This window comes from Podarcis liolepis (assembly GCF_965112155.1).
Source record: "Podarcis liolepis genome assembly, chromosome: 7".
Taxonomy (NCBI): Eukaryota; Metazoa; Chordata; class Lepidosauria; order Squamata; family Lacertidae; genus Podarcis; species Podarcis liolepis.
In genome coordinates, this window is record NC_139561.1 from 78,398,716 (window position 1) to 78,425,484 (window position 26,769).

Here is a 26,769-nt window from a genome sequence, read left to right on the forward strand (position 1 = left end):
GTGCTCCTCGTGACTTTTACCTGAAATGAACAGAAAGAGGGGAGTGCTGATTATGTTCTAGAACAGGGTGAGGAATCTTATGCCCAGGGTCTGGCCTCAATCTGGCCCAGGCTTTGTCCCCTCCTCAGCCACATTCCCTTGAGGTAGAAATTGCTCATATCCACTACTGGTACAAACCTGCCTCCCCCACTCAAGTTTCAGTTTCAAACCTTTTGCTTTTAATGTGGCCTGTGGTTGACAGATCCCTGCTGCGTCCTCACACTTCACACAAGCCAGCAGAGCTGAATAGAGAAGACTATTCAAACCACTTCCTGATCAAGTTTCAGGTCTCGACATGAGTTTAACTAGTATATGTATATAAATAAACAAAGAGGCACAAACACAATCATCAAAAAAAGAAAAGCTTATCTAGATCTCAGATGCTGGGTGCTTTTTCAAAAGGGGTAGAAGCACACAGTGCTTTTTCTGGGGGGACGCAGGGGGATGCATACCCCTAAACATTTTGTGAATCTAAGTCTGGCCTCATTGAGGGGAAATATTTCAATATGAGTAGGAAAATGAGAAAACACAGGAAGCATACTTTTTTTTTTTTAGCAAGCAGCTGATGTGGAAATGGGAACTGGTCGTTTTTTCCCATTGGATCAAGAGTAGCTTGGGGATGATTTGGAGCTGGCAGAGAGGAAAGGCTTAAAATAATGCCCCACCCACCTGTAATTCTCACACCAATCTCCTGGTGCAGGTTGGGGAAAAAAGGAAACAAATAAAATTGACAGATTTGCCCATCCTTAGTTGTGGCACACATGTGTGGTGTCCTCCATTAACAGTTTCTACAGTTTGCAGGTGTGCCCATGGTCCACAAAGGGTTGGCAACCCCAGTGTGTCCCATTAGTGCTTCTATTTTTTTTATATAATAATGTTTATTAAAGTTTTACAAACAATAAAAAGTTCCAAAATTTAAACATAAGAAAAACTACAAAAATATAAAAATACAAAAAAACGCATAAAAAATACACAATAGAAAACAGTTAACAGAAGAAGGGAAGAAAGAACAAAAAGAACAAAAAGAAAAACAAAAAACCCCAGAAAATAGATTAGTATTTTCAAATCTTATACCTCATTCACTAGTTTCTTGACCTCCTCACACCTCCCATTTTGTATTCCAGTTCAGATATTAAATTCAGCAAATCCTTACCCTCTAGCATTTATCCTCACTCAAGATGTTAACCTATTATAAATATCAATTTTCCAATTATCAATCCCTATTTACATTTTCTTAGAAATCTTTTTACCAATACCACTTATTTTCCATCAGACATCATTTTAACATTCCTTAATTTTACAGTGCTTCTGCAAGTAGTTCTTAAATTTTTTCCAGTCTTCCTCCACCGACTCTTCTCCCTGGTCACCATTAGTGCTTCTAAAGTAAGGACCAGCAATTTCATTTTATTTACTAGGCTTATATCTTCCTTTCCTTCCACCATGGAACTCAAGTTAACATAGACAGAGTTCCTGGCTGGTCTCCCAACCAGGCACTGATCAGACACCGGACCAGCTTACCTTGACCAAGGGTTGCTGCATTAAGGTCCCCAAAGACCCCACCTTGGTCACCAGTGGGATGGAAGCTCCTCACTGAGAGGTGCCACCAGATCCCTCAATACCCAGTTTAATGACAGAAGGAGGGTATGGGTACATAAAAAGATCCATTCTCTACCATTCTACTCCCCACAGTAGCCAATGAGGTGCCTCCAGGGAGTCCACAAAAATAGCCCCCACCCTACCACATATTGTATCTGAAGTTAGAGGCTCCAATGAGCTCTCAAGGCTAATCATGAATCTGTCTAATACCTTGAAAACTAATGGAACTAGTCACCATTGCATCTTGTGGCAGGGAGTTCCATAGGTTAAAGCCCACAAGACTCCTGCCTTCCTCATGGCGAAGGCTCCACAATCCCCTGATCATTTCATTTGCTCTTTTCAGCACCTTTCCAGCTTGGGACGGGGTGTTCCCAACAGGGCACGCTATTCCAAATTTGGTCACAACAACCTTTCATTGGGTCAAATGCCGGTAAAGACAAACTAAACAAATCCCAGGGTGATTCTTCACAGGACAAGCCTGATTTATATGACTTTTACAAGGATTAAGGTGAGCAGGAATTATTGGCAAGATTCGAATCCCAGAACAATCCCAGGCTCGCATTAAGCCAGGAATGGAGATCAGCTAACATATTGGCTGCAATATCAAAAGAGCACTCAGCTAAGTAAGGGGGGAAAACAGGGTAAATACGAAAAGGGGGTAAAAATGAATGACATGCCCACAGCGTACCTGGAAACTGTGCCAGGGCCAACCATTCAGAGACTGTGCTGCTGCTGCTGCTGCCGCCCAAATGCTGTCCACCAATGGAGGGAGCCCATGAGCTTACAATGACAGAGAAACACACCCGGCACACAACCCTTTATCAGAGGAGAGAGGATCCTATGATCCTCCAGGTGTTGTTGGACTCCAAGTCCCATCAGCCAGTCGGGGATGATGGGAGTTGGAGTCGAACAAGATCTGGAGGGCCACAGGTTTCCACCCAAAAAAATAATATGGTGCATCACATCATCCCTCATGACATAGCCAACAATGGCCCTAGTATTGCCTGTCCCCAACTATCCCTAAAGCAGGGACTGGCAGAAAAAGGCAACCAAAATCCATTAATTTATGTGATATTTTTGTCATTATTCCACTGCATTAATTGTATGATTCCAGTTACCACAATCTGGTTCATCTGGGAAAGAAGCAAAGCATTGGAGCTGATTGACTGTATGGGACTGGCAGAAATGACTGGCAGAATCCGTGACCAGTCGGCAGAAGAAGACTGGAAAAAATTTAAGGACTATCTACAAAAATATTGTAAAATTAAGGAATCTTGAATGATGTTGGATTGAACTTAAGGGGTTTCAAGCTGTAATTATGATAAAATGACTTTCTTTTTGTAAGTGAGAATTTAAAGCTACAACAATTTAAGAGGTTGAGATAAGGATTTGCTGTATAAACAACTCAAACTGGGTATACAAGAAGGGGAGGTACGAGGAGGTCGGGGAAATAAGTTACAAGAAAATAAGTTGTGAAATTTATGTGTTTTTAACATTTTTATGTTTGTTTTTTCTTTTTTGTTTGTTAAAAATCGGAAACTTTAATAAATATCTTTTTTAAAAAAAGAAGAAGCAGCAAAGCATTGGAGGCACTCTGATTGGCTTGATTTATGTATGACACCGGTGGTTAGAGGGCTGTCAGGAGGGCCCTGCTGGATCAGACCAAAGGCCCATCTAGTTCAGTCTCAGGGGCCAGCCTGTGGGAAGGCTTGCAAGCAGGAGCTGAGCGAATTCCTCCCATTCTTTCATTTTATGGTAGTAGGACACCTCCTAGTTTAGGTGGAAAACTTATAAAAGGAGAGCAGTGAAATGCGGGAAGAGTGTAATGAAGTCTAACAAAGCATACCCTCCAACATTTCTCCGATGAAAATAGGGATGTCCCAAGGAAAAGGAGGAGATCCTGGGATCAAATCAGAAACTGTAACAGCTTTTCTAAATCCAGGAATCATTGGAGACAACTCCTAGGGGCTGTGGGGGCTTTGACACCCCCCCCCCAAGTTGATAGGTAAAGGTAAAGGGACCCCTGACCATTAAGTCCAGTCGCGGACGACTCTGGGGCTGCGGCGCTCATCTTGTTTTATTGGCCGAGGAAGCCGGCGTACAGCTTCCGGGTCATGTGGCCAGCATGACTAAGCTGCTTCTGGCGAACCAGAGCAGCGCATGAAAATGCCGTTTACCTTCCCGCCAGAGCGGTACCTATTTATCTACTTGCACTGGCGTGCTTTCGAACTGCTAGGTGGGTAGGAGCTGGGACCAAACAATGGGAGCTCACCCCGTCACGGGGATTCGAACCGCCGACCTTCTGATTGGCAAGCCCTAGGTTCTGTGGTTTAACCCACAGCGCCACCCGCATACTGCAAGTTGATAGGTATTCCCATTCAAATACTGTGTGCACACTGTGTCATGTGATCAATTATGTGGGGCAAGACTTACCTGGCCCCCCAAAATATTTTATTCAGGTTGGCACACCTGCCAGGAATGTCCTTGGAAAATAGGGAAACTTGGAACAACTGACAAAGTTCTGGCTTTTCCCATGATGGCTATTGTATAAGGTTTTCTTGTTGTTGTTGTTGTTTTGAAGTATCAAATTCTTCTTCTTCTTTAAGGCTGTGTGTGAGTGTGCCCCTGCCTTTCTGGTGCCCTAAGCACTTGCTTAGCCTGCCTACTGGGTACCCCAACACTGGCTGCAGTCAGAACTGGTGGTGCCAATCACTTTGGCCACTGCTGAGATAGATGCGCCCTTGGCCTGATTGGGTAAAAGGAATCTTCCCATGTCCCTGTGCTAACTGGGGTAGAAAGAGGAAGGAAGAGAAAAGGCCAGCAAAACAGAACAAAGCATGATGGGGCGGGGGGAGTTGCAATGCTGCCTTGGCTTGATCTAGAAGTGCTTCTCTATCCTATTTATAGGGATGTGTGTGGGCTGGCTGTTGTTACTCAAGCTCAAACTACACATGACTTCAGCAGGACTTCCAGTCATGTGCTGGGATTTTTCTTCTTCCCCCTAGTCTCTCTCTGTCTTTCTATCTCTTACTTGAAGCCGTCGCCTAGGCTGCAATCATGATTGAGAGACTAATCTGGGGATGAGGGTTGATAGAGAGGCACCTCAACCCTCTCCCTTCCGCCTCTTTTCTATCTCTGGCTGCTACACGGGGAGAACGATAATGGGTACCAGTCAGTTTCTCCCATTGACTCAAGAGTAGCTTAGGGGTGGTTTGGTGCTGGCAGAGGGAAAAGGGTTAAAACACCACCACCATCAACAGCACTTGTGGGTACCTTGCCTGAGATAAGAAAACACTGATGGGGAGAAAAGGGAGGGGAATCTGATATGAATAATCTCATGTGTAGCTTGAGATTAATCGTCTCAGTAGGGATGAGGTGGAAAGGGCAATATTTATATCTTATGTCTCCCAGAGCAGAGCCCTGGCATTAGGAAAAGGTCCTAGGGTTAAGCCTTTGCCATAACAAAAGCTGTTCTGTTCCTGTGAAAAGTCTACACCCAAGCAAGGAGAGAGAGTGTGTGAGAGCTAGGCAACATCCCTTGGTCACCATCCCCGTCACTCTCCAATTTGTAGAGGGCAAAGGTCAAGAAGGGCTGTAGCTTGGCTGAAGACCATCTGCTCTGCATGTACATCTCAGGTTCAGTCTTCAGAAATTTCAGGTATGCATGGGTGACTCCAACCATTTCTGTTTCTCTCAGTTTCTCATTTCCCCCATCTTAAGTCCAGTTCTCCACATTTCCACCTCAGATTGTGGCAACTCCAAAAAGGGGACTTTACAGTGATGGCTCCCTGCTTATGAAATGCTCTCTCCAGGGAGACACGCTTGGCTCCATCACTTCCAACTTTGAGTCACCAGGCAAAAACATTTCTATTCAGCCAAACATTTTAGATAGTGCAGCCTCCTTTAATGGGTTGCATGTGTTAAATCGGCTTTTATGTACATGAATGTTCTGAGATTATAGTTGTTTTAATTTTTGTATTGTTTACTGTTTGTAAAAAGAGAAAGGGACTAATAAGTGTAATAAATCATAATCTATGACTGGGGCGGGCTCCCCCTTTTTATCAATTTACTCTTATGGGTGTAGGTTTTTCACGTGAGCAGAAAGCTCATGTAGGACTGAAGCCAGCAACCAAACCCACATGTCTGACTGACACCCCCCCCCCCTCATCTCTGTTCTCCATTAGTAGAAAGAGCTGAGCAGTCTCCTTGCTATTTTGGGATGGGGCGGCCAAGGGAGGATGTCACGCTGAGTTCACAGCATCTCTCTGTGAGGCGCAACTGTAGGGTAGCTAGGAGCTTTCGTCTCAGGACATGAAAAAGGAAGTAACTACGGAACCGCTTCCTGGATGGTGAAGGTTTCACAGAGTGAGATGGAGCAACCAGACTTCCTTTTTCTTTACCTGGAAAGTTTGCGGAACCACAGAAAAAGATAGCAAAAATATGTTGGTATTGCATGAGTAGGGTATGAGAGGTAACCTTCCAGAAAAAAACCCAACCCTCAGTCTTGGGATCATGTTACAGGTAGGTAGCCGTGTTGGTCTGCCGTAGTCGAAACAAACAAACAAAAATTCCTTCCAGTAGCACCTAAGAGACCAACTAAGTTTGTTATTGGTATGCACTATCTGAAGAAGTGTGCATGCACATGAAAGCTCATACCAATAACCAACTTAGTGCTACTTAAGGTGCTACTGGAAGGATATTTTTATTTATTTATCTTGGGATCAAGATTTGCATGCACACCAGTCTGGGGTTAATTCAAGCCAATGCTTGACCCTATGACCTGTTTTCCAGGCCAACAAAAGCCCTGTGCAATGAGAGTACTCCTGAGGACAAGCGGAGTGACTTTCTGTCTTCGCTGGCTGCCTCCAACCTGCCCCATCACTTCTGTGATGAGGGGCAAAGGATCTGCAGGTGAACTTAAACCCAGAGCGCTTCTTGCTTAGGTGTTTCATTTCCTACTGAGCTTTAGCTCTCCTGGAGCACTGTGAGCCTAGAAGTGTGTATGAGAAAGAGCAATGCATGCTGGGAATCTTCTCTCCACAGGGCTGCCCTAGAGCAGGGCATGCTGAGAACTATCTTACTTAGCTCTGGCAGAGCAATACATTTTGGGTTCTCTCTCTGTACAAGTTCCAATGATCAGGCAGCCATTACCACTGCCTTCCGGTGAGGTGGAGCCATTTACAAATATTACCTGCTGCTGCCAAGTACCAGCAGTTTTGACCCCATTTTACTGCCCTGCTCTTTCCCCCTGCCAAGATGCACAGGCTGATGCTGTTTTGGATGCCCACCAAATGAGACATCTCGTTTCTTCTTGAGCGTCTCTCTAAAGACCTGAGAGAACTTTCAGAGAGCGCCGCCACCTCCTTCCTTCCACATCACTGGAGGTTGTTTTGAGTTTCCAGGTCTGGTATTTATTGTCTATTCTGACTGGCAGCAGTCCCACACGGTCTCAGAAAGAGAAGGGTCTTTTCCAACAGCTACTATCTGATCCCTCCAACTGAAGGCAGAACTGTCCTTAGGCAGAGGGAGGTGGCTGCCTCAGGTGGCAACTGTAAAGGGGCTGGGCAACAGAAGCAAAGCCTTGAAGGAGAGGGCTGTCACTCAGTCTGCCCAGCAACCTTCTAAACTAGCCTGTCGCCTTCAGGCACAATGAAGGATGTTTCCTCATTGCCAGTATTGAAGAAGCATTTAACTGTCAGTCGAGCCAGTTTCTGTACGTGAAAGTTGTTGTGCCCTTTCCTCGGGCAGCTAAATGTCTTGGGCTAGCCCTTTGGAGATTTTATCTCCAAGGTTTTAAAAGGCACATGCTCCCCACCCCTTTGTAGTTTGATGCTTTGCTCTGGATCATGAACAATAGGTTAAAAGGTAAGTAAAGGACCCCTGGATGGTTAAGTCCAGTCAAAAGCAACTATGGGGTTGCAGCACTCATCTCACTTACAGGCCGAGGGAGCCGGCATTTGTCCACAGACAGCTTTCCGGGTCATGTGGCCAGCATGACTAAGCCACTTCTGGTGCAATGGGACACCGTGACAGAAACAAGAGCCCACAGAAACACCTTTTAGCTTCCCGCCACAAAGGTACCTATTTATCTACTTCCACTGGCATGCTTTCAAACTGCTAGATTGGCAGGAGCTGGGACAGAGCAATGGGAACTCATCCTGTCATGGGGATTCAAACTGCCAACCTTCCGATTGCTAAGCCCAAGAGGCTCAGTGGTTTAGACCACAGTGCCACCCACATCCTCATGAACAATACAATCAAGGTGAATCACATATTCATGGCAAGTCTGCCTGTCAGTCACAGACACCTGCAAACACATGCCATTCAGCTCCAGCTCCAAAAGTTGGCATTTCATGGGAATGCTGGGGCGGGGGACCTCTGAGTAATCTTGTTTTAATTTGCTTGTGGCGAAACATCCTAAAAGTAAAGAGCTGCAGTTTTTTTGGCATCAGCCCTCTATGCAATGACACTTTATTATAAACAGTGAGAGACCCTAGGAAAGCTTTCTCTTCTGCACTAGCTGTCTTCCCCCTTCCCTTCCATAACAGCTGGATGGGGCTCCGAACTTTGCTCAGGCAGCTGCACCAAAGCTTTCCTAGCTTTAAATATCACCCTTATTTATCATTGCATTTATATCCCACCAGGAGCTCAAAGTCGCATGCACAGTTCTCCCTCCCTACTCTTTTTATCCCTACACAACAACCCTGTGAGGTAGGTTAGGCTGAGAGACTGTGACAGGCCCAAGGTCATCCATTGAGCTTCATGCCACACTGAGGTGTCAGGGACTGTTCCCATGTCCTTCCATGTGCAAAATGTGCCGTGTGTTGTTCTAAGACCCCTTATTCCCCTCACAGAGCTACAATTTCCAGAGTGGTTTAATAGTCAATCCCTCTTTCCAGGGAACTCTAGCTCCATGAGGGTAATAGGACTCTCCTCATGACTCTCAGCACCCTTAACAAATTACAGCTCCCAGAATTCTTTGGGGGAAGCCCTGGCTGCTTAAAAGTGGTATCATAGTGCTTTATATGGATTGTGTGAATATGACCTTAGACAATCTCCCTTACCGTTTACTCCAGCTCCAGTGTGTTGCTGATTGTAATAATAAAATTAAGGTCTTATATATATATATATAATAAATGTTCATAAATGTACCAACCAAGCACGTACATAGATCAGCACAGGAAGACCAACCTGAAACCCTTTTGACTCCCAAACTGACCAAATGTTTTCTCTGCAAGGAGGGAGGGGGTCAGGGAGCCTTCCCATTGTCTCAGGAATTGGGAAATCACTATCTCAAAGGAATGGGCAGACTACCAGGAAAGGCAATCAGATAAGGCATTATCAGATAACCTGACAGACAGGAAAAACAACAACATTCAAATGTCTGTTGTAGACCACCATTTCTGTGATGTAGGTATGATGTTTGTGGGGGGTGGTCTTGAGCTCCAGGGCCGGGAATTTAAAATGTCTATATAAGGGCAGGCACACCTTTGTTCTGGGTCCTCCTCCCTTCCTGCATGTGAGGGGAGCACCCTGTTGCAACAGATCAATAAAGATCAGGCTTACTAGCTGCTTTGCTTCTCAATATTCTCTGGTTGGTCTCTGTTATTTTCTCCAACCAATAGAGAACCTACAAAGGACTCTATAAGGGCTCTTGTGTCCCCCATAAGAAAATAAGGGCAGATTTTTGTTTATTACACTGATGATGATGTCTGAACACACATGGCATTGACCCCAACCCATGTGCATCCTGTAGTTTGCTTGGAAATACTCTATATCACAGAATCATTGAGTTGGAAGGGACCCTGAGGATCATCTAAGTCTAACCCCCTGCAATGCAAGAATATGCAGTTGTCACATACGGATGATCGAACCAGCAACCTTGGCGTTATAAGCACCACGCTCTAGCCAACTGAGCTATCCAGGCTGACTCGTGTCTGATGTGTTTTCCGTCACACCAGCTTCCATCTGATTTGAAAATGTCAGCCACAGTTAAGCTAAGGTGTGAACATTTGAAACAGCCAATGAACAAGCACCGAGGACAACTTCAATGAAGGAAGTTCAGCTCAACAAAACAAATTAGGTAATGCACAGTGAGTGAAGACATCCTTGACGTTCTCTCCGGTGCATATTTTGTTGTTGTTTAGTCGTGTCCAACTCTTTGTGACCCCATGGACCAGAGCACGCCAGGCACTTCTGTCCTCCACTGCCTCCCGTAGTTTGATCAAACTCATGCTGGTAGCTTCGAGAACACTATCCTTTTTTTTTTTTTTTTAATGCATTTTTATTGAAGTTATACACAAAAAACAGATATATATGAAAATACAGAGAAAAAATTACAAAGAGAAAAAAAGAAAAAAAAGAAAAACCACACATCCGAAAAAAGAAAGACACAGCTTCGAGAACACTATCCAACCATTTTGTCCTCTGTCGTCCCCTTCTCCTTGTGCCCTCCATCTTTCCCAACATCAGGGTCTTTTCCAGGGAGTCTTCTCTTCTCATGAGGTGGCCAAAGTATTGGAGCCTCAGCTCCAGCTGTCCTTCCAGTGAGCACTCAGGGCTGATTTCCTTAAGAATGGATACGTTTGATCTTCTTGCAGTCCATGGGACTCTCAAGAGTCTCCTCCAGCACCATAATTCAAAAGCATCAATTCTTCGGCGATCAGCCTTCTTTATGGTCCAGCTCTCACTTCCATACATCACTACTGGGAAAACCATAGCTTTTACTATACGGACCTTTGTTGGCACTCCGGTGCATATAGCAACATTAAAAATAGAAACTCAAAAGGCAGTGAGGGGAAACAGAGAGTTATGTTTTAAGTTACAAATGTGTACATAGCCTCAGACTGCAAGCAGACCTCATGGCTCTAACATGCAGCCTAATCTTCAGCTATTACAGCAACAGGAAAGAGGAGCTGCTATCTAGTTTGACTGCCTATTCAATTTAGCTGCATTATCAGTCAAACTAGATAGCGACTTCGGTTTCCTGTGAGAGCTGTCAAAGGAGGGTTGGTTTTTTTTTAGGGTTGTCCTTATCTGTGTTGCATTACATCTGACAGTTTATACCTGTAAATCTGTAATGCTTGAAACGACGATGTGTTTGTGACACGCTCCTTGAAATAAATTTTAAAATTGAAATGTTAAAATGTTGAAATAAAAATAATAAGCACTCTAGCAGAGAGCCCAAGTCCGCACTCTCCGATGCATTCATTATGTAACGGAACAGCAGCATCACCTCTTCCACAAAGTATCCCTAACAGTGGCTAAGGCTGAACAACCTCTGAACGGACAAAGGGGCTGCTGGATCAATGGGACATACCAAACATTACTAACACAGAGACACTCCTGTCCTGGTTGTTCATATGGTGTATGTTGCATTTGTTGAATCTACAACTGCCGCCTTGTGTTGGCACCATAGTTTTAATAAAATTACCTTGTGTTTCTTTGGTCTCATCTGCCCAACACACTGAAAACCGTGTCATACTACTTTAAAGAGTCATAGCTTCTCCTCAAAGAATCCTGCAAACTGTAATTTATTCTGGGAAGTATTATTATTATTATTATTATTATTATTATTATTATTATTACTACTACTACTTATATCCCGCCCATCTCACCGGTCCTCCCCAGCCACATTGGACAGCTTCCAACAGGATATTAAACACACAATAAAACATCAAACATTTAAAACTTCCCTTCAGATGCCTTCTAAAAGTCAGACAGTTGTTTATTTCCTTGACATCTGATGGGAGGGCATTCCACAGGGCGGGTGCTGCTACCGAGAAGGCCCTCTGCCTGGTTCCCTGTAGCTTCACTTCTCACAGGGAGGGAACTGCCAGAAGGCCCTTGGAGCTGGACCTCAGTGTCCGTGCTGAACGATGGGGGTGGAGACTCTCCTTCAGATATACTGGTGTTGAGAGTTGCTAGGAAGCTCCTATTCAGAAAGCTGCGACCCCCAATGTTTTCCAGGGAACTGTTAAACTGTTCTGAGAACTGTAGCTCTGTGAGGGAAATAAAGTCTCCTAACATCTGTCAGCACCCTTTAGAAACTCCAGAACCCAGAATTCTTTGAGGGAAGCTAGGACTGTTTAGAATGATGCTGCTTTTAATGTATAGTGCAGAGGGGGGTTGTATTATTTCTTTCAGACAGCTTTGCTTCCTTGGAGGCCTGATTGCCATAGAATCGTAGAGTTGGAAGGAACCCCAAGGGTCATCTAGTCCAACCCCCTGCAACTCAGGAGTTTCCTTACAGGATAAGTGCAATGCAGACACATTCAGCAACATTTGCTATGTGGATGGGTGCTTATGGGGAGGGGTGAGCTAAAATGAAACATGCAAGAATTGTCTCTGTATGTGTGATATCTGGATGGTCAGACCTTCCCCAGCCCCGTAACTAAGAGCAGCTAGGGGAAATTTTGCAAAAATGTTTTTTTTAAAAAAACAAAAAACGATTACAGAATAAATCAGGCAAATGTGCTTTCATTCAAGTTGCAGAATCCAGGTTTTCCTCGTTGCAGAAGGAAAAAGCCACACGAAATAAATCAGGCAAATGTGCTCGCATTCCGGTTGCAGAATTCAGCTGTTTCTTGTAGCAGAACTTGGCTGAACTTTTGCAAAGAGTGCACATCCAGCCCTGCCCACTGTCGACACTGCAAATCCGCTCTCTACTACAAAAGGAGCAGCTCACTCCTGAGAGAAAGAATTCCTCTTCGAGACAAGCATCGGGTGAAATCTCTGTCTCCCATGAATCATTACACCCTGCAGCTTTAGGAGAGCAATTGGATTTTTTCTTTCTTTTTATTGATGCCTCACCTTGCTTCCACAGAACTCTTCATTAGAAGGCTTCCTGCCTTTCCTGGTGCTTCAATTGGCCGCTGTTATCTCGGTCTACAAGCAGAGCTTCCCAAACACACACCAGCCTCTGTGTTCCCCCCTCTTCCACGCAAAATGAAGTAAACATATCACCGAGTTCCCCTTTTCATCAGGAGCTAATCTTTGTCTTGGCCAGAGACCAAGGTCTTAGCCAGGCGAGGAAGACAAGCAGCAACCAAGAAGTCTCCAGTTTCATGCACAAGGACACCAACAAAGGACCATAGAAGATCAGAGTCCTGCAACCTCTGACAGGTAAGGGTTGGGTCCAAGATGCTTCATCTCCTTGGACATTGTCCTGCTAGAGCTTACCTTTTCAAATCAGATGGAAGCTGGTGTGAAGGAAAACACATCACAATGGTCTTTCTCGTCTCTGTTCCAGTGGCTTTGGTCTTTTGAAGCAAGGTAAATGTGCTTTTATCGTCCATCTGGCAAGATTGTTTCTTCCCTGCATAGATTGCACCTCTGTTGTGGTCTGTGGCCAACATTGTGCTCTGTCTGATTGTGGTTTGCATCGCAATGTGTGTCATAATGGCATCCCAATGTGATTTAGGTGTGTGGCCTCAGTGGCGTGCTTAGAATGGAGTGTTTGCCTCTCACTTTCCCTGTATGTGGTTCATACTTTTGTGTAGAGAAAGCTCAGCTGAGTGGAGGCAGCAACAAGGTCCGGGGTTCCAATCCTGCCATTCCCGATTAAAAACAACCTTCTATGGCAGAGCTGGGAACGATCTGTGCTAGAGACAGCGGGGAGCCATAGGCTGAATGAACACCATACATTTAAAGCACTGCACCACCAAAGAATCCTGGGAATTGTAGTGTTTGAAGGGTGCTGAGAATTCCAGCTCTGTCAGGGTTAAACTACAGCTTCCAGGGCTATAGGCGAGGTGTTTTAAATGTACTTTAAATGTATGATGTGTATGCAGCCTAAGTCAATCAAAACCAGATGGCTATTTCCCACTACTCTAGTAACAGAGGCACTCCCTTTTTCTGGGAAAAGAAAGATACCATTTGGCGAGGTGAGACAGCCACTTCAGGTGGCAGATTTTTTCCTCCACTTTTCTTCCTGAGGCCCCTCCCTCCCAGTCAGTTCCCTCTGTTATCATGAGTTCTCCACATTTCCACATCGGTATGTGATTCAAACAAAAAAATTGTAAAAATCCAACAGCCTTTTAGTGTGAATTTCTCTCAATAGATCCTTCCCCCCCCCCCTAACAAAGTCATTTTGCCTACTATAATGGATTTTGGTATTTGGTGTTCACTGATCTCTGCATTTGCACACACACCCTTATCCTAGCATATGCATTTCTGTACGCATTACTTGCCTGAAAAACTGCATTGCAAAATTCAGATAAATTTCAAAGGATGGTAGTGTTTGGGTTTGCATGTTGTTTATGAAAATGCAGATTAGGTAGGCTCATCTTGAAATGGGACCTGAATTGGTTTTATGGGTGAGGACGTAAGTTCAGTTCACATTTATAGGCAAATTGTATCAAATTTGCACATTCCAAAACAATACGAAAAACAAAATGCAGCTCTCCTTCTAGATATGCACTTATATGAATTTTGCAATGCAGTTTTTCAGCCAAGTAATGTGTACAGAAATCACCCACTCTAATTCGCACAGCTAATTCTCCTCTGGTCTCCTCACTGACCCAAATAGGACTAATTCAGCCAGGTAGCCCTGGTGATCATCTAATGTTTATTGGATGAATTTCCCCCCTAAATTGATTTTTGAATTCTGAATTTATTGTTATTCACGTTTTATACTGTATTTTATGCTGTTTTTTGTTGCATCAATTAAGTGTTTTAAATTTGTTGCTAGCCGCTCTGAGCCCGGTTTTCTGAACTGGGAAGGGCGGGGTATAAATAAATAATTTATTATTATTATTATTATTATTATTATTATTATTATTATTATTATTTTCATCCATTTCCTTTTCTGGTCTCTGGGGTTTGCTGCTTTTTGGAGTATCAGACTGCATACAGTCCCTGGGAAATGCAGAAGCCCTTTAGATGATAGACGGCAGGGGAGGGGAGACCTTCCTCCTTCTTGCCGTGATTTGTTCCTGCTCCTCAAAGTGCCTACCTAATGCAGAGAGGGGTTGAGGAATTGGCAAGTGGCGGGGGGGGGGCAATTTTGAGAAATGAATCTGAGGCGTGGGCTGCATTTTGATTGGCTTTCATAGCTTGACAGGCAGGCTTACTTCCAAGTCAATCCGGCTTGAATCCGTGAAGAGTTCACTCAGCATTCGTTTGCAAGGATAATTTTTTCTTTCTTTCTGATTCTCTCTTCTTCTTTTTCCATCATTTTTTAAAAATAAAAAAAAAACCATTTTTAAAAAGTCTCTTTCTCAAGTCACCTACAGGAGGGGCAGCTAATCTGTGGCCCTGCAGATATTGCTGGGGCACAAGTCCTCTCCTTTCGAGGTTCACATACCTGCCTCAGGAACACCTGACTTCCCATTTCTCTCTCTTTTCGAAGGTTCCATCATGGATGTCAACGCCACTGCCCTGTGGCCTACCAGTGTCTCCTTGCAGCTGCCTTCCAAAGCTAGAAGCGAAGAGAGCAAAATGATGGACACGATCCAGATCTTCTTCTACAGCGTGGTTTTCCTGCTTGGCTCCCTCGGCAACGGGACCGTGATCTGGATCACAGCGCGCCAGGTCTTACGTACTGTCAATTGTGTTTGGTTCTTCCACCTAGCCCTGGCCGACTTTCTGTTCTCAGTCAGCCGGATAGTGCCACTGATGAAGAACGCCTTCTACGAGGGGTGGCCCTTTGGGAGCTTCCTATGCCAAGCCAACAGCTTCATCAAGTACCTCAACATGTTCTGCAGCGTCTTCCTCCTGGCTGCTATCAGCTTGGACCGAGCAGTTTCCGTGTCCTACCCGGTGTGGTTCAAAAACCACCGGGGGCCCCGCAAGGCATGGCTTGCTGCTGCTGGGGCCTGGTTTGTGGCTACTGCCGCAAGCCTTCCTTTCTATCTTTACCGAAGAGTGGTAGCAGAGAAAGGTAGCACCAAGTGTTCCCTTGCCCTGGGGGACCAGGTTTCAGTGAAGTGGGCCTTGTATCTTCTGAGGTTGGTCTGTGGGTTCCTGGCTCCCTTTGCCATCATTGTGGTCTGCTACGGGATCATCACGGTGAAACTGAGGAAGCGACAGACCACCTTTCGCTCCAACAAACCCTTCAAAGTCATCTTGGCTATTGTGGTCACCTTCTTTCTCTGCTGGGCACCGTACCACATATTCCTCATACTCAAACTGGTGGGAGTGAAGGGTCAAGGGATGTCCATTGGCCTTCCGCTCACGTCCTCTCTGGCCTACCTCAACAGCTGTGCCAACCCCATCCTTTACTTCTTCCTGGGCCTGGACTTCCGCAGGAAGCTCAGACGTTTCAACTTGGTTGGGGCTTTCAGGAGAACTTTGCTCGAAGAGAGCGGCTACTCCTTCAGAAGGCCTAGCAGATACCAGAAGGAAGCTGCTTCATCCGTCACTGAGCCGGTCCAATCGACTGTGGTTGATAGAGTGCTGTGAGCAAATTCAAGGTTCTGGAGACTTGTTGGCTTGTGAGGTCCATGTGTCATCGTTTGCTGAAACAGTATTAATCCATCACATTCCTTACCAAATCAAATTTTGGACTGCACGTTTCTGCCCCCAAATTGCGGAGTAGAATGAAATTTCACCTTGTGGTACACAGCGATGTTTTCTGAACATTTTCAACTGGGAATAGCGGGTGTAAGGTTCATGGCAGATCCATTTCTTTATCCAGGTCAGGTTTTTCATTATGCCCCAGACTAAGCACAGATAAGTCCACCCCAGGATTTATACTAGACTGACAGGGCAAGGGCAGTTCTGGAAAGAAGAATGAGAGTGCACCCTGGGGCAAGGAAGGAACTCTAGAATAAATCCCTATACCTACTAAGCTTAGTCTGAATGCTGATTCTTACAGTCTCATGTCTCTGAACATAACTTGTGTGTGTGGTTGTTTGTGGTCTTTTGCCCTATCATTGGGTCTGAAAGCAAATGTAGAGTCACTTGAGGGACAGAGCTCTGCTTTTGAGAACCAGGCTCTGGAAATGGATTGAGGACAAATTTCCAAAGTTCAGCTTAGCAAAGATGGAAAACCAAGACCCTTAAAAACCTAGGGAGAATGTTTGAATGATATTGCTCCCCCCCCCCTTCCCTGAGCAGTGAGACTATCCAGGGAACCAGGGCTTCCTGGGTTTAGGTGAGTCAGCATTGGAGACTTAGAGTGTCTTTGCAATAGATGCCTGCAACAACAGCCCTGCAGAATCAAAAAGTTGGAAGACCTGCTCTGGTTGACAGAAGCACGTGTGGTCTGAAGCTGCGCAGGGCGGTGTCTACCCACCCCTGAAGGATGCTTAGAACTTCTGCTGGCATCTGGGTTTTTTGAACAGCACCTCGCTCCTCTTCTCTCCTCCGTGCCATATTGCTAAGCAGGTTTAAAGCACAGTTGCTTCAGAGGGGGTGATTTAAAAAATGCACCTGTGATGGTGCAAAAATATATTAAATACAGTCATCAAACAGGCTTCCTAATCCTGGGATTGTAGAAATTGCTCAAAAGAGACACACCTCTCCCGAGGATTAAGCGGCGGCTTTGCTCAACGTTTCCTAGCGCACAAAACAACTTATTCATCCAGCTTCCCCAGCCCAAATAGGAGACAGGCAGTCTTAATCATGAAGGCTCTGTTTCTGAGCTGTTTTGTTGTAGGCGCTGCTGTCTCAAGGAGAGTCCTGCTGGGTCACATCTACTCCAGCATATTGTTCTCACAGTAGCCATCCAGATGCCTATTAAGGAAAGCCTGCAACAAGGATTGCACCATTGTTTCACAGTGATATATAGGCAGTATAACCTGGCTGTCATATAATATAACCACCATGTCTGGAAACCTATTTGACAGTCCTAATCGCCTAATTAAGCTACCCAGCTGGTGTCTGGGTACCCACCACACCTTGCGTCAGAAAATTCCATATTTTAACTATGTGCTATATATGAAGGAGCTTCCTTTAGTCTGTTCTGAATCTCCCAACATTCAGCTTCATTGGACAGGCCTGGGTTCAAGTCCCACAGCAATGGGTTACTGGAGAGAAAAACCTAGTCGAGTGACCAGGGCCACCTTCACACCAAGCCAGATGATACCACCTTAAACAGTCATGGCTTCCCCAAAAGAATTATGGGAGCTGGAAATTGTTAAGGGTGCTGAGAGTTGCTAGGAGGAACCTAGTCCCCCTCAGAATTACCAATTCTCAAGCGTGGCTTAACATTCAATCCCACTTCACAGGGAACTCTTGGGATCGAAGTTCTGTGAGAAGAGACTCAGGTACCTTAACAAACTACAGCTCCCATAATGCTTTGGGGAGTTCATAACTGCTTAAAGTTGTATCATAGTGCTTTAACTTGGTGTGAATGCAGCCTAGGACTAAACCAGGCATAGGCAAACTCGGCCCTCCAGATGTTTTGGGACTACAATTCCCATCATCCCTGACCACTGGTCCTGCTAGCTAGGGTTCATGGGAGTTGTAGGCCAAAAACATCTGGAGGGCCGAGTTTGCCTATGCCTGGACTAAACCATCCCCATTTCTCGGCACTATATGTAGGTGGTGACATTTTATGTGCTGGGTATATGCATTTCACTGAATATTCTTCAGAGGTGGACGGAAATTCTTCGACAGTTCAGGGAAAAGACATTTTCCACCTCCCCCATCTTTCAGAATGTTGAAGGAAGCTCTTTTGCTGGCTCATATTGGGGGATGAAGGGAGTTGTGATCGAAGAGAGGGCAGGAAAGAGAAGGGGCAAAGTCTGTTGAGCAAAAGCAAATTGCCTATAAACGAGGCTGTTTGGGGTCCGTTAAAGATGTGACTGACCCAAAGGGGGGTTGCAGGTCCTCTGTGTAGTGCTATGCAAGGGCCAACAATCAGCTGTTTGTCAGGGCTTGCGACATGCTATCTGTGGACCTTGCAAACAGTGACAATCTGCTGATTGCTGAGGCTTGCACAGTGACATGTGGCGTTTCACAAGCTGCAGCATCATCCGCATGGGCAGGAAAAAGGCATCACTGAGACACCTGGCAATTGACAGGTATGAGAGGAGCCATGGGAGGCAGAGACACTCACAGGAATGTGGGAAGCTGTCTTATAAATTGCTTTGAGGTTCTTTTTCAAGAGGCATACTACTTTTATGAAATAAATGAATACTGAATGAGGCCGTTGGTCCATCCATCTCAGTACTGCTGCCACTCCAACACTTAGTTAGGCATTTCTCTCACTCCTTCCTGGAGATTGGACCTTGAACAAGCAAAGTTGATGCTCTGCCACTGAGCTACGCTCCTTCCTCAGCTGCTGCTGCTGCTGCTGCTCCTTCTCCTTGTCACTGTGCTTGGAGAAAGCAGCTGACCAGGCACCAGAAAAGATTGAAGAGGAGCAAAACTAGCAGCCCACTGTTGGGAAGTGGGCCTGGGCAGGTGTCTCATGATTCACTTGTGCATGGCAGATATGTAGTCATGGGAACAACTGGATATTCCATATAAAGTAAAGGTCAAGGGACCCCTGACCATTAGGTCCAGTCGTGACCAACTCTGGGGTTGCGGCGCTCATCTTGCTTTATTGGCCGAGGGAGCCGGCGTACAGCTTCCGGGTCATGTGGCCAGCATGACTAAGCCGCTTCTGGCAAACCAGAGCAGCGCACGGAAATGCTGTTTACCTTTCCGCCACCTATTTATCTACTTGCACTTTGACGTGCTTTTGAACTGCTAGGTTGGCAGGAGCAGGGACCGAGCAATGGGAGCTCACCCTGTCGCGGGGATTCAAACCACCAACCTTCTAATCGGCAAGTCCTAGGCCCTGTGGTTTAATCCACAGCGCCTAGTGGGTACCAAAATAGGCTCTAGCTAGTGCCTGGTGTACTTCCAGGCAGATGCAGGAGAAGAGCAGGATTCGACACAGAGAAGTTTGCAGGGAGAGGGATGCTGGGCAACTTAATTATCACGAGTGAAACCTTCTTACTGCAGGAGGGAATAACTTGAGTGACATTCAGATCTGTTTCCACTTTAAAGATTGACACAATAAATAGCCCAGTTTTATACATGGGTGCCCCTTTAAGCAGTGTCCCAGGTATTCCAACAAAAGAAAGAAAGACCAAAGCACACAATAAATACTAGGAGGTCTATACAGCGTGGGCAATATGCCTTGCTTTTCCGCATAGGGGGTGCAGCAGAGTTTTACCCCCCCAAAAAAAAAACATATTAAGAACCTCTTCCACAATCCAGTCAAACCCACGTGAATGCAGTGTGACAAAAACACTACTGGCGAGGGGTGGAAATGCCACATGGTTGAGCGAGTCTAAACAAGTAGCAATGATGGAAATAAGATGTACTCCTAAGGGTTACAACCAGGACCAAATCTCAGCTGGTTGGGGCTAGAGCAAGCCATGACTTCTACAAAACCAGCAGGAGTCTACTTGTGACTCATGGAACGTCCAGCCAACTCATAAAATCCACATGAAGTCCAGATGATTCGCTTTGTTCGGCAGATGTCCAGGAGCTACAAGTTCCAGAGAAGTTGGTTTTTATCCTTCAGAATGGAAGTCACTTTTATTTATAGAAGAGTTTCCATCTGCCAAGACATCACCCTAAGTCTTTTCTGATAGAGGGGATACTCAGAACTCTCTTTTGAGCTGGTCCATTAAAAAACAAACATCAGTATTCAGGCAATTTGTATGAACGAAACAGGCACGGCCAACCATTCTTATTGACTGATTACCCTGTTATAAGGTACTTGGATTCCACCCTGTTGTTCCAAAGATCAGACAGGCCGTACGGCCTTCTGACCGAACATGAAAACACTTGGCCTCTCCCGTCTTGCCATCAGTCTCTGTCCTGGGGAGGAGCCATATTTTACAGCAGAGGAGTCCTCCTTGGAAAGAAGTGCCAGGCCCCATAATCAAGCATGGGGAGCCACGTGTCCACAGCAATCGAGACCCATCAGTAGCGAACGTTCTCCTCTGCCGCTGTGACAATCGCATCCATCCAGATACGCATCGCCTCCGGGCTGGGCGCCACCATGCAGAAAAGGCGGTCGTAAGTCTTGACACAGAAGGTCATCTTGGGGCTGGGGCTCTGGCAGAGAGGAGAGTCGAAAGAACAATGGAAACACAAAATTTTCTCATGGTGCGCTTTTTAGAAATCCAACCCTTCCTCCTCCAAGGACCTCATGGCAGGGCACGTGGTGCTCTTTCAACACCTCCCCCCCCCACTTTCTTTTTATCCTTATTGCCATTTTGTGGGGTGGCTGTAGGTTCAGTAACAGCAGAGCTGCTTTGCAAAGCAACCACATCTCAATGGTTGGAGCAGGTGCTTTGCACAAACCCAATTTCTGCAGACTCCATAAAAAAATGGATCTAATATATTTGCATTTTTTAATATCATCTACTCTTTAAGTCATACTAGGCATGCTGCCTCATAATACAATTTGAAGACTGGTAGTGCAAACCCTCCTCTTTCTTTTATTTCTGTTAGCAGTTTGTACTTTATCCTTGGTTTTTTGCCCTGCCATATAAATCTTGCCAAATCTCTCTGCCATTCTTTAAAGCAATCCAGTCCACTTATTATTGGGATTGTTTGAAAAAGAAACAACATTTTCAGTAGCACAGTCATCTTTATTGCAGCTATCCTTCTCTACAGTGGTAAATTTAGCCTACTCTAGATTACACTGGGGTAGCTAAGGGGCAAGGAACTGAAAGCGGCTCACCTAGCCTCTCTTATTTCACCCCGGGATTCTCCCTAGGTCACCCACACCCCCATTTGCCCAGCTTCACACTGTCCTTGGGTGGTTTTTGCTTAGCTGGAATGTGTCCATTTGTTTGTTTATTATCCTACCCAAAGGAACCCAGGAACTCTTCCCAGTTTATAAACCCTTCACCCCCAGATCTACACTCCTCAATGACCCCTGCTCCATGGCTTCCTGATGTGCTTTTGTGTGGCTGGAATGGTGTCCTTGAATTGTGTCTTTAAATGGTGATATTTGGCTGCCGTTTGCCTGGATGGAGAGATGCCACCTGCTACGGTATGCAAAGGTTAAGGGTCACACCTGTGGCTCCACCCACTCCCCCCCCCCGGTCCTGCCCAATGCTGGCATGTGGGCCCCAGAATTTTGCCCGTGATGGAACTTAGTAACATAAGAATCTGCAGCCCACGTGGTCCAGCGTCCTATTCTCACAGGGGCCAGCCAGAGTCCCCCAAGCACAAAAACACTCTCCCCTCTGCTGTTTCCAGAAGTGTTACTGCCTCCAAATGGCTATTAAAGCCACTGATAGCCCTCTCCTCCACGAATTTGTCTCATCCCCTTTTAAAACCATAGGAGCTGGTGGCTATCGCTGCTTCCTGTGGCAGCTAGTTCCAACTATGCTCTGCATCAGGGGATTTCACGGTGAAGAGAGTTTTAAGGGGGGGGTCTGTGCTTTTTGGTACCTTGAAAGCACTGCGGAGGTGGTCGTAGTATACCTCTTCGATGGCCTGGAAGTAAATGACACCTTTAAGCTTGGTCTCCTCTTTGTCTGCAATGAGAAAGAAGCAGAGGGGCACATTAGGAAGCTAAGAGCAGCAGGAGAAATACCAAACAGAGGACAGGCATGAATTTCTCAGGCACATCACATTGACCCCTCCACATTGACCCCTCCACATTGACCCCAACACAAGCATAGAGGCATTCTCTAAGGGAATCTCAGACATTCCAGGATTGGATGACAGTTGCAATTCCTTGGGGAAAATAGTACTGGGTTGCAGACTGCAAAACTTTAATTTCTTCATTTTTATTATTTTATTTTAAAGAGAGAGTTTCTAGTCCTTATGGATGTGAATCAAGTGAATGGAGGCTTAAGAGAGGAAGCCTCGTGAAATTCAAGAGGCTGAGAGGGAGATGAATATGCTTTCCAGTATATTTCATTTTTGTTAGCAACTTGCTTTCCCCATGGATGATGATTTTCATTTTTTATACTTATATGCAAATTCTCACACGCAAATAAGAAATATGCAAACAGACTTGATTTGTATGTTCTACACATACCAGCGGTTTGAGCTTCAATCAGCCTGGGGAGATTAATGTTGTGTACAGACTTTCGAGATCAAAGGAAGGTGCTTTGTTGCAATAAATGGATGCTTCTGCCACCCCACCCCACAACACAAATTGCGCAGGATCTGGATCAGTGCTGTGGCAGAGTCAAAGGGATAAAGCCCACCCCAAGGTCCTGATCCAGATTGGAGCCATGCACTGTCAATTTCTGAAAGAAGAAAAGGCTGCTCATATGACTAACACCACATGCAGTTTGGCTCTAAGTCTGCCCATTGAGCCTTAAACTTGCTGCACTGGCTGGCAACAGCTCTCTTTCCTATTTCTGCTGCATGAGACCCCTTTGAATGGAAATGCAAGGGAGAAATTAAACCAGGGACCTTCTGCAGGCAGAGCAACTGTACTCCAACAGTACATAGCTTTCAGAACTGGGGGAGCCAAGAGCCATTCCAAGCAGCAGGTTCTGATAACAGGTGAGCAACCCCCACCCAAGTAGCTAATCAGCAGGCTCACCCCATCCTCTAAAAGGTGCCAGTCTTTTAAATCTCTGCATGCAAATGAAATAAAGGTAAAGGTACCCCTGACCGTTAGGTCCAATAGCGGACGACTCTGGGGTTGCAGCGCTCATCTCGCTCTATAGGCTGAGGGAGCCGGCATTTGTCCCCAGACAGCTTCCGGGTCATGCGGCCAGCATGACTGAGCCGCTTCTGGCAAACCAGAGCAGCACACGGAAATGCTATTTACCTTCCCGCCGGAGTGGTACCTATTTATCTATTTGCACTTTGACATGCTTTCGAACTGCTTGGTTGGCAAGAGCAGCGACTGAACAACGGGAGCTCACCCCATTGCAGGGATTCGAACCGCTGACCTTCCAATCAGCAAGCCCTAGGCTTTAGACCACAGCGCCACCCGCGTGCCATTGCAAATGAAATAAATACATCCAATTTTATTTTTGCTTTTCATTTCTCCAGAGAACATTTATTTCAAGTTGGACAGCTCTGTAAATGCAGCATAAGACTCTTAATGTCAGGGTCATGGGTTCAAGTCCCACATTGGGCAAAAGATCCCTGTATTACAGGGGGTCAGACTAGATGAACCCTCATGGCCCCTTCCAGCTCTACAATTCTGACTCTATGGACATTTTTGCATGCACTTCATGCATGCTTGGGAGTTTTGCTCCCAGGTGAGAAAGCCTTTCTTCCACCCCACCCCCCAAGCCATAAAAAATGGGAGCAACCTCCCAGGACCAGCCTGTTGGATCAGGCCACTGTGAGAACAGGGTGCTGATCCAGGTGGGCTTCTGGCGTGATCCAGCAGCGCTTCCTTTGCATTTTGTACATGGCGGGCGGCCGTGGACTCTCCTTCTCACCTGCATAGTAGGCCAGGACACGTTTCTGACGGTCAAAGGTGAACCAGCGCTTCTTCCAGGTCTTGATCCTGCCTCCCATCTTGACCAGGTAGCCTTTGCAGGACTTGTTGGTCACCCGCACCTGGGAGCAGGTGTCCACGCTGTGCCCCGATGCCTCCAGGTGTTTGCGCAGGTCGAATGTGGCTGGTTTTTGCTCCTGGATCTCAGCTGGGTTAGGATCCTGCAGGACAGCAAGCATGGCAAGGGTTAAATTTGGAAGTGGGGTTTTTTTTTGGGGGGGGGTGTTCGGAGCAGCCTATACTCTGCGACTGCACCATGTAAGCGCAAGAAGCCAAACCGGGCACAGAATTCAGTTTCCTAAGGTTCTCGGCTTTATGCTTTCGCCAAAGCAAGTTTCTAGTCCTTATGGAGGCAAAGAGAAGCTTGAAATGCATGTGAGCAAACGTTGACTGTAAGTATCTGATCTGGTCACTGCGGGAAACCGGCTAGATGGACTTTTGGCAGAGCTGTTCTTGCAATCTTATAATGAAGCCTCATGTTCTCAGGCTAGTGGGTGGGAGCTGAGCAGAATTTGCATTTGAAGCTTGACTGCCTTGTAGAACACATCTCTCCCCACTTCCTATATGCAAACAGCGTTTCTGGTGAGGAATGGGGATGTTACTTTGGGTATGAAATTCTGGCCTTAAGTGAAACATTACAGATATATCCACCAGCTTTCTTTTGGAGTTAGCCCACCTGACCTAGCCTCGCCTACCTTGATTGGCAGCACCTTTCAAAGCAGAGATACATACTTAACAACGAACGAGCCTAAGAAGAGCTTGGCTGCCGGATCAGGCCCATCTAGGCCAGCATCCTGTTCTCACAACAGCCAACCAGATGCCTGTGACAGACCCGGAAGCTGGACCAAAGGAAAAGGGCATTCTCCCCTCTAGCATCTGGTGGTTCCCTCGCTGCGAGAAGCCAAGTTACAGGGAACCAGGCAGAGGGCCTTCTCAGTAGTGGCACCCGCCCTGCAGAACGCCCTCCCATCAGATGTCAAAGAGAAAAACAACTACCAGACTTTTAGAAGACATCTGAAGGCAGCCCTCTTTACGGAAGCTTTTAATGTTTAACAGACCATTATATTTTAATATTTTGTTGGAAGCCACCCAGAGTGGCTGTGGAAACCCAGCCAGATGGGTGGGGTATAAATAAATTATTATTATTATTATTTTCAGAAGCATTACTGCCTCCAACCAGGGAGGTAGAGCGCAGCCATCATGGCTAGCAGCCATTGATAGCCTTCTCCTTCAAGAATTTGTATAATTCTCTTTTAAAGCCATCCAGGTTGTTGGTCATTACTGCCTCCTGTGGAAGAGAGTTCCCCAGGTTAACTATGTGCTGCATGAAGAAGTACTTTTGTTTATCTCTCTATAATAGAATTCAAACTGTAATACAATAAAAGAAACAAAGGGAGCAATATAATTACTATCGTTATTCTTATTATGTATTGATTTACATACCACTTACATGCCAAATGCCTTCAAAGTCATATTTAACTACATAACCATTAGAAGACATCTGGAGACAACCTTGCTTAGGGAAGCATTCTATAGTTTTATTATGATTTTATATATGTTGGAAGCCACCCAGAGTGGCTGGGGCAACTATTATTATTATTATTATTATTATTATTATTATTATACTATAAAATCAATAAATAATTAAAATACACAGTCATAGTTCCATTGGGGCATTGAAACATCCTTAATTAAAATCTCCCTGCTTCTGGCATCTTCAAGCAGCACTGGGAAACAGACTCTCATCTAAACCTCTGGACAGGAGCTACTTAAATAAAAAGCCAATTAAGATATTTTAAAAAAATAAAATGAAATAAAGCGTCTGCCACAGAAACATTGATTTCACAGAATTCAAATTGCAATCCCATGAAATACAATGTAAGAAATGAAAGAAGCAATAGTGAAAAATCAATGTGAGCGTTTAATGAGGGCATGCCACGGACCACTTGAAGGATGCTTTTGGGCCACTCATGGTCCACGGACCACAGTTTGGGAACCCCTGACGTAAACTAAGGCTATCTATGGCTACGATCCCATGATCTCTATTTGCTAACTGCAGCTCGGCTCTGAATACCAGCTGCAAAGCAGCAAGAATGAAAGTGTGTTATTTACACTCCTGTCCTCCTTGTGAGTTTCCCATAAATGCCTGATTGGGCACTGAAGGAAACAGAATGCCAAAGAGCAGATCAGCCTTTGGTTTGACTCAGCTCTTAGGAAGAAGCACGGGCTTGCTCACATGTTCACAGAAGCTACCTCCTCTGATCAAAAAGCTGAATTGTTGTGCGACAAGCACACAGAGTGCAATGAGATTGAGTGTTTGCGGGAGGGAGGCTTGATTAATTTCATTGTACACAGGTTGTACATTGACAATAAAAGTATTATTATTCTTAAATCATTTCCCCACCCCCCTGATGTGTAGGATAGCTGTCCGGAATGCGCTCTGTGCATGCTCAAAGTCCTTCCCAGTTCACAAGATGCGTACCAGAAGCAAATTTGCAACAGGCTCTAGGCTTAGACCTGGCAAAGCCCGTTTGAGCTCAAGCCACCTTCCCGCTGGGATCCAAAGACGAAAAGGGATCGTAAAAGCTCATTTTTGATTTTGCAGAAGTTCTCCTACCTTGGTGGATGGGGGCACCTCCATGCGTTTTGCCTCCTCGGCTGCTTTCTTGGCCTCCTGCAAGGAAAGAGTGTTGAGCAGGCGATAGGCAGCGAAGCGCCAGCAGCCACAGGCATACCCCAAAAAAGACAAACAT

The 26,769-nt window shown here is 45.6% G+C and overlaps 2 protein-coding genes across 9 annotated transcripts in view; one reads left to right on the top strand and one right to left on the bottom strand.

Moving 5' to 3' along the window:
- The first annotated feature begins 12,193 nt into the window (after window positions 1-12,193).
- On the top strand, window positions 12,194-16,426 carry LOC310712472 (chemerin-like receptor 1). The gene is made up of 2 exons (XM_083515567.1): window positions 12,194-12,759; window positions 14,987-16,426. The coding sequence occupies exon 2, from the start codon at window positions 14,995-14,997 to the stop codon at window positions 16,036-16,038; it is 1,044 nt and encodes a 347-aa protein (XP_083371693.1). The 5' UTR covers window positions 12,194-12,759; window positions 14,987-14,994; the 3' UTR covers window positions 16,039-16,426.
- A 3,128-nt stretch (window positions 16,427-19,554) lies between these two features.
- Window positions 19,555-26,769, bottom strand: part of PHLDB3 (pleckstrin homology like domain family B member 3) — a 37,139-nt gene continuing 29,924 nt past the window's right edge. For all 8 annotated transcript variants that reach the window (XM_083515512.1, XM_083515514.1, XM_083515516.1 and 5 more), the window contains 4 exons: window positions 26,634-26,690; window positions 23,958-24,177; window positions 21,991-22,076; window positions 19,555-20,640 (listed from right to left, as the gene is read on the bottom strand). In XM_083515512.1, the coding sequence (XP_083371638.1) occupies window positions 20,506-20,640; window positions 21,991-22,076; window positions 23,958-24,177; window positions 26,634-26,690 (498 nt within the window). In that variant the 3' untranslated portion in view covers window positions 19,555-20,505. The remainder of the gene's footprint in view (window positions 20,641-21,990; window positions 22,077-23,957; window positions 24,178-26,633; window positions 26,691-26,769) is intronic.

Coding starts and splice junctions, on each gene's coding strand:
- LOC310712472 (XM_083515567.1), top strand. CDS start 14,995: ATGGATGTCAACGCCACTGCCCTGTGGCCTACCAGTGTCTCCTTGCAG.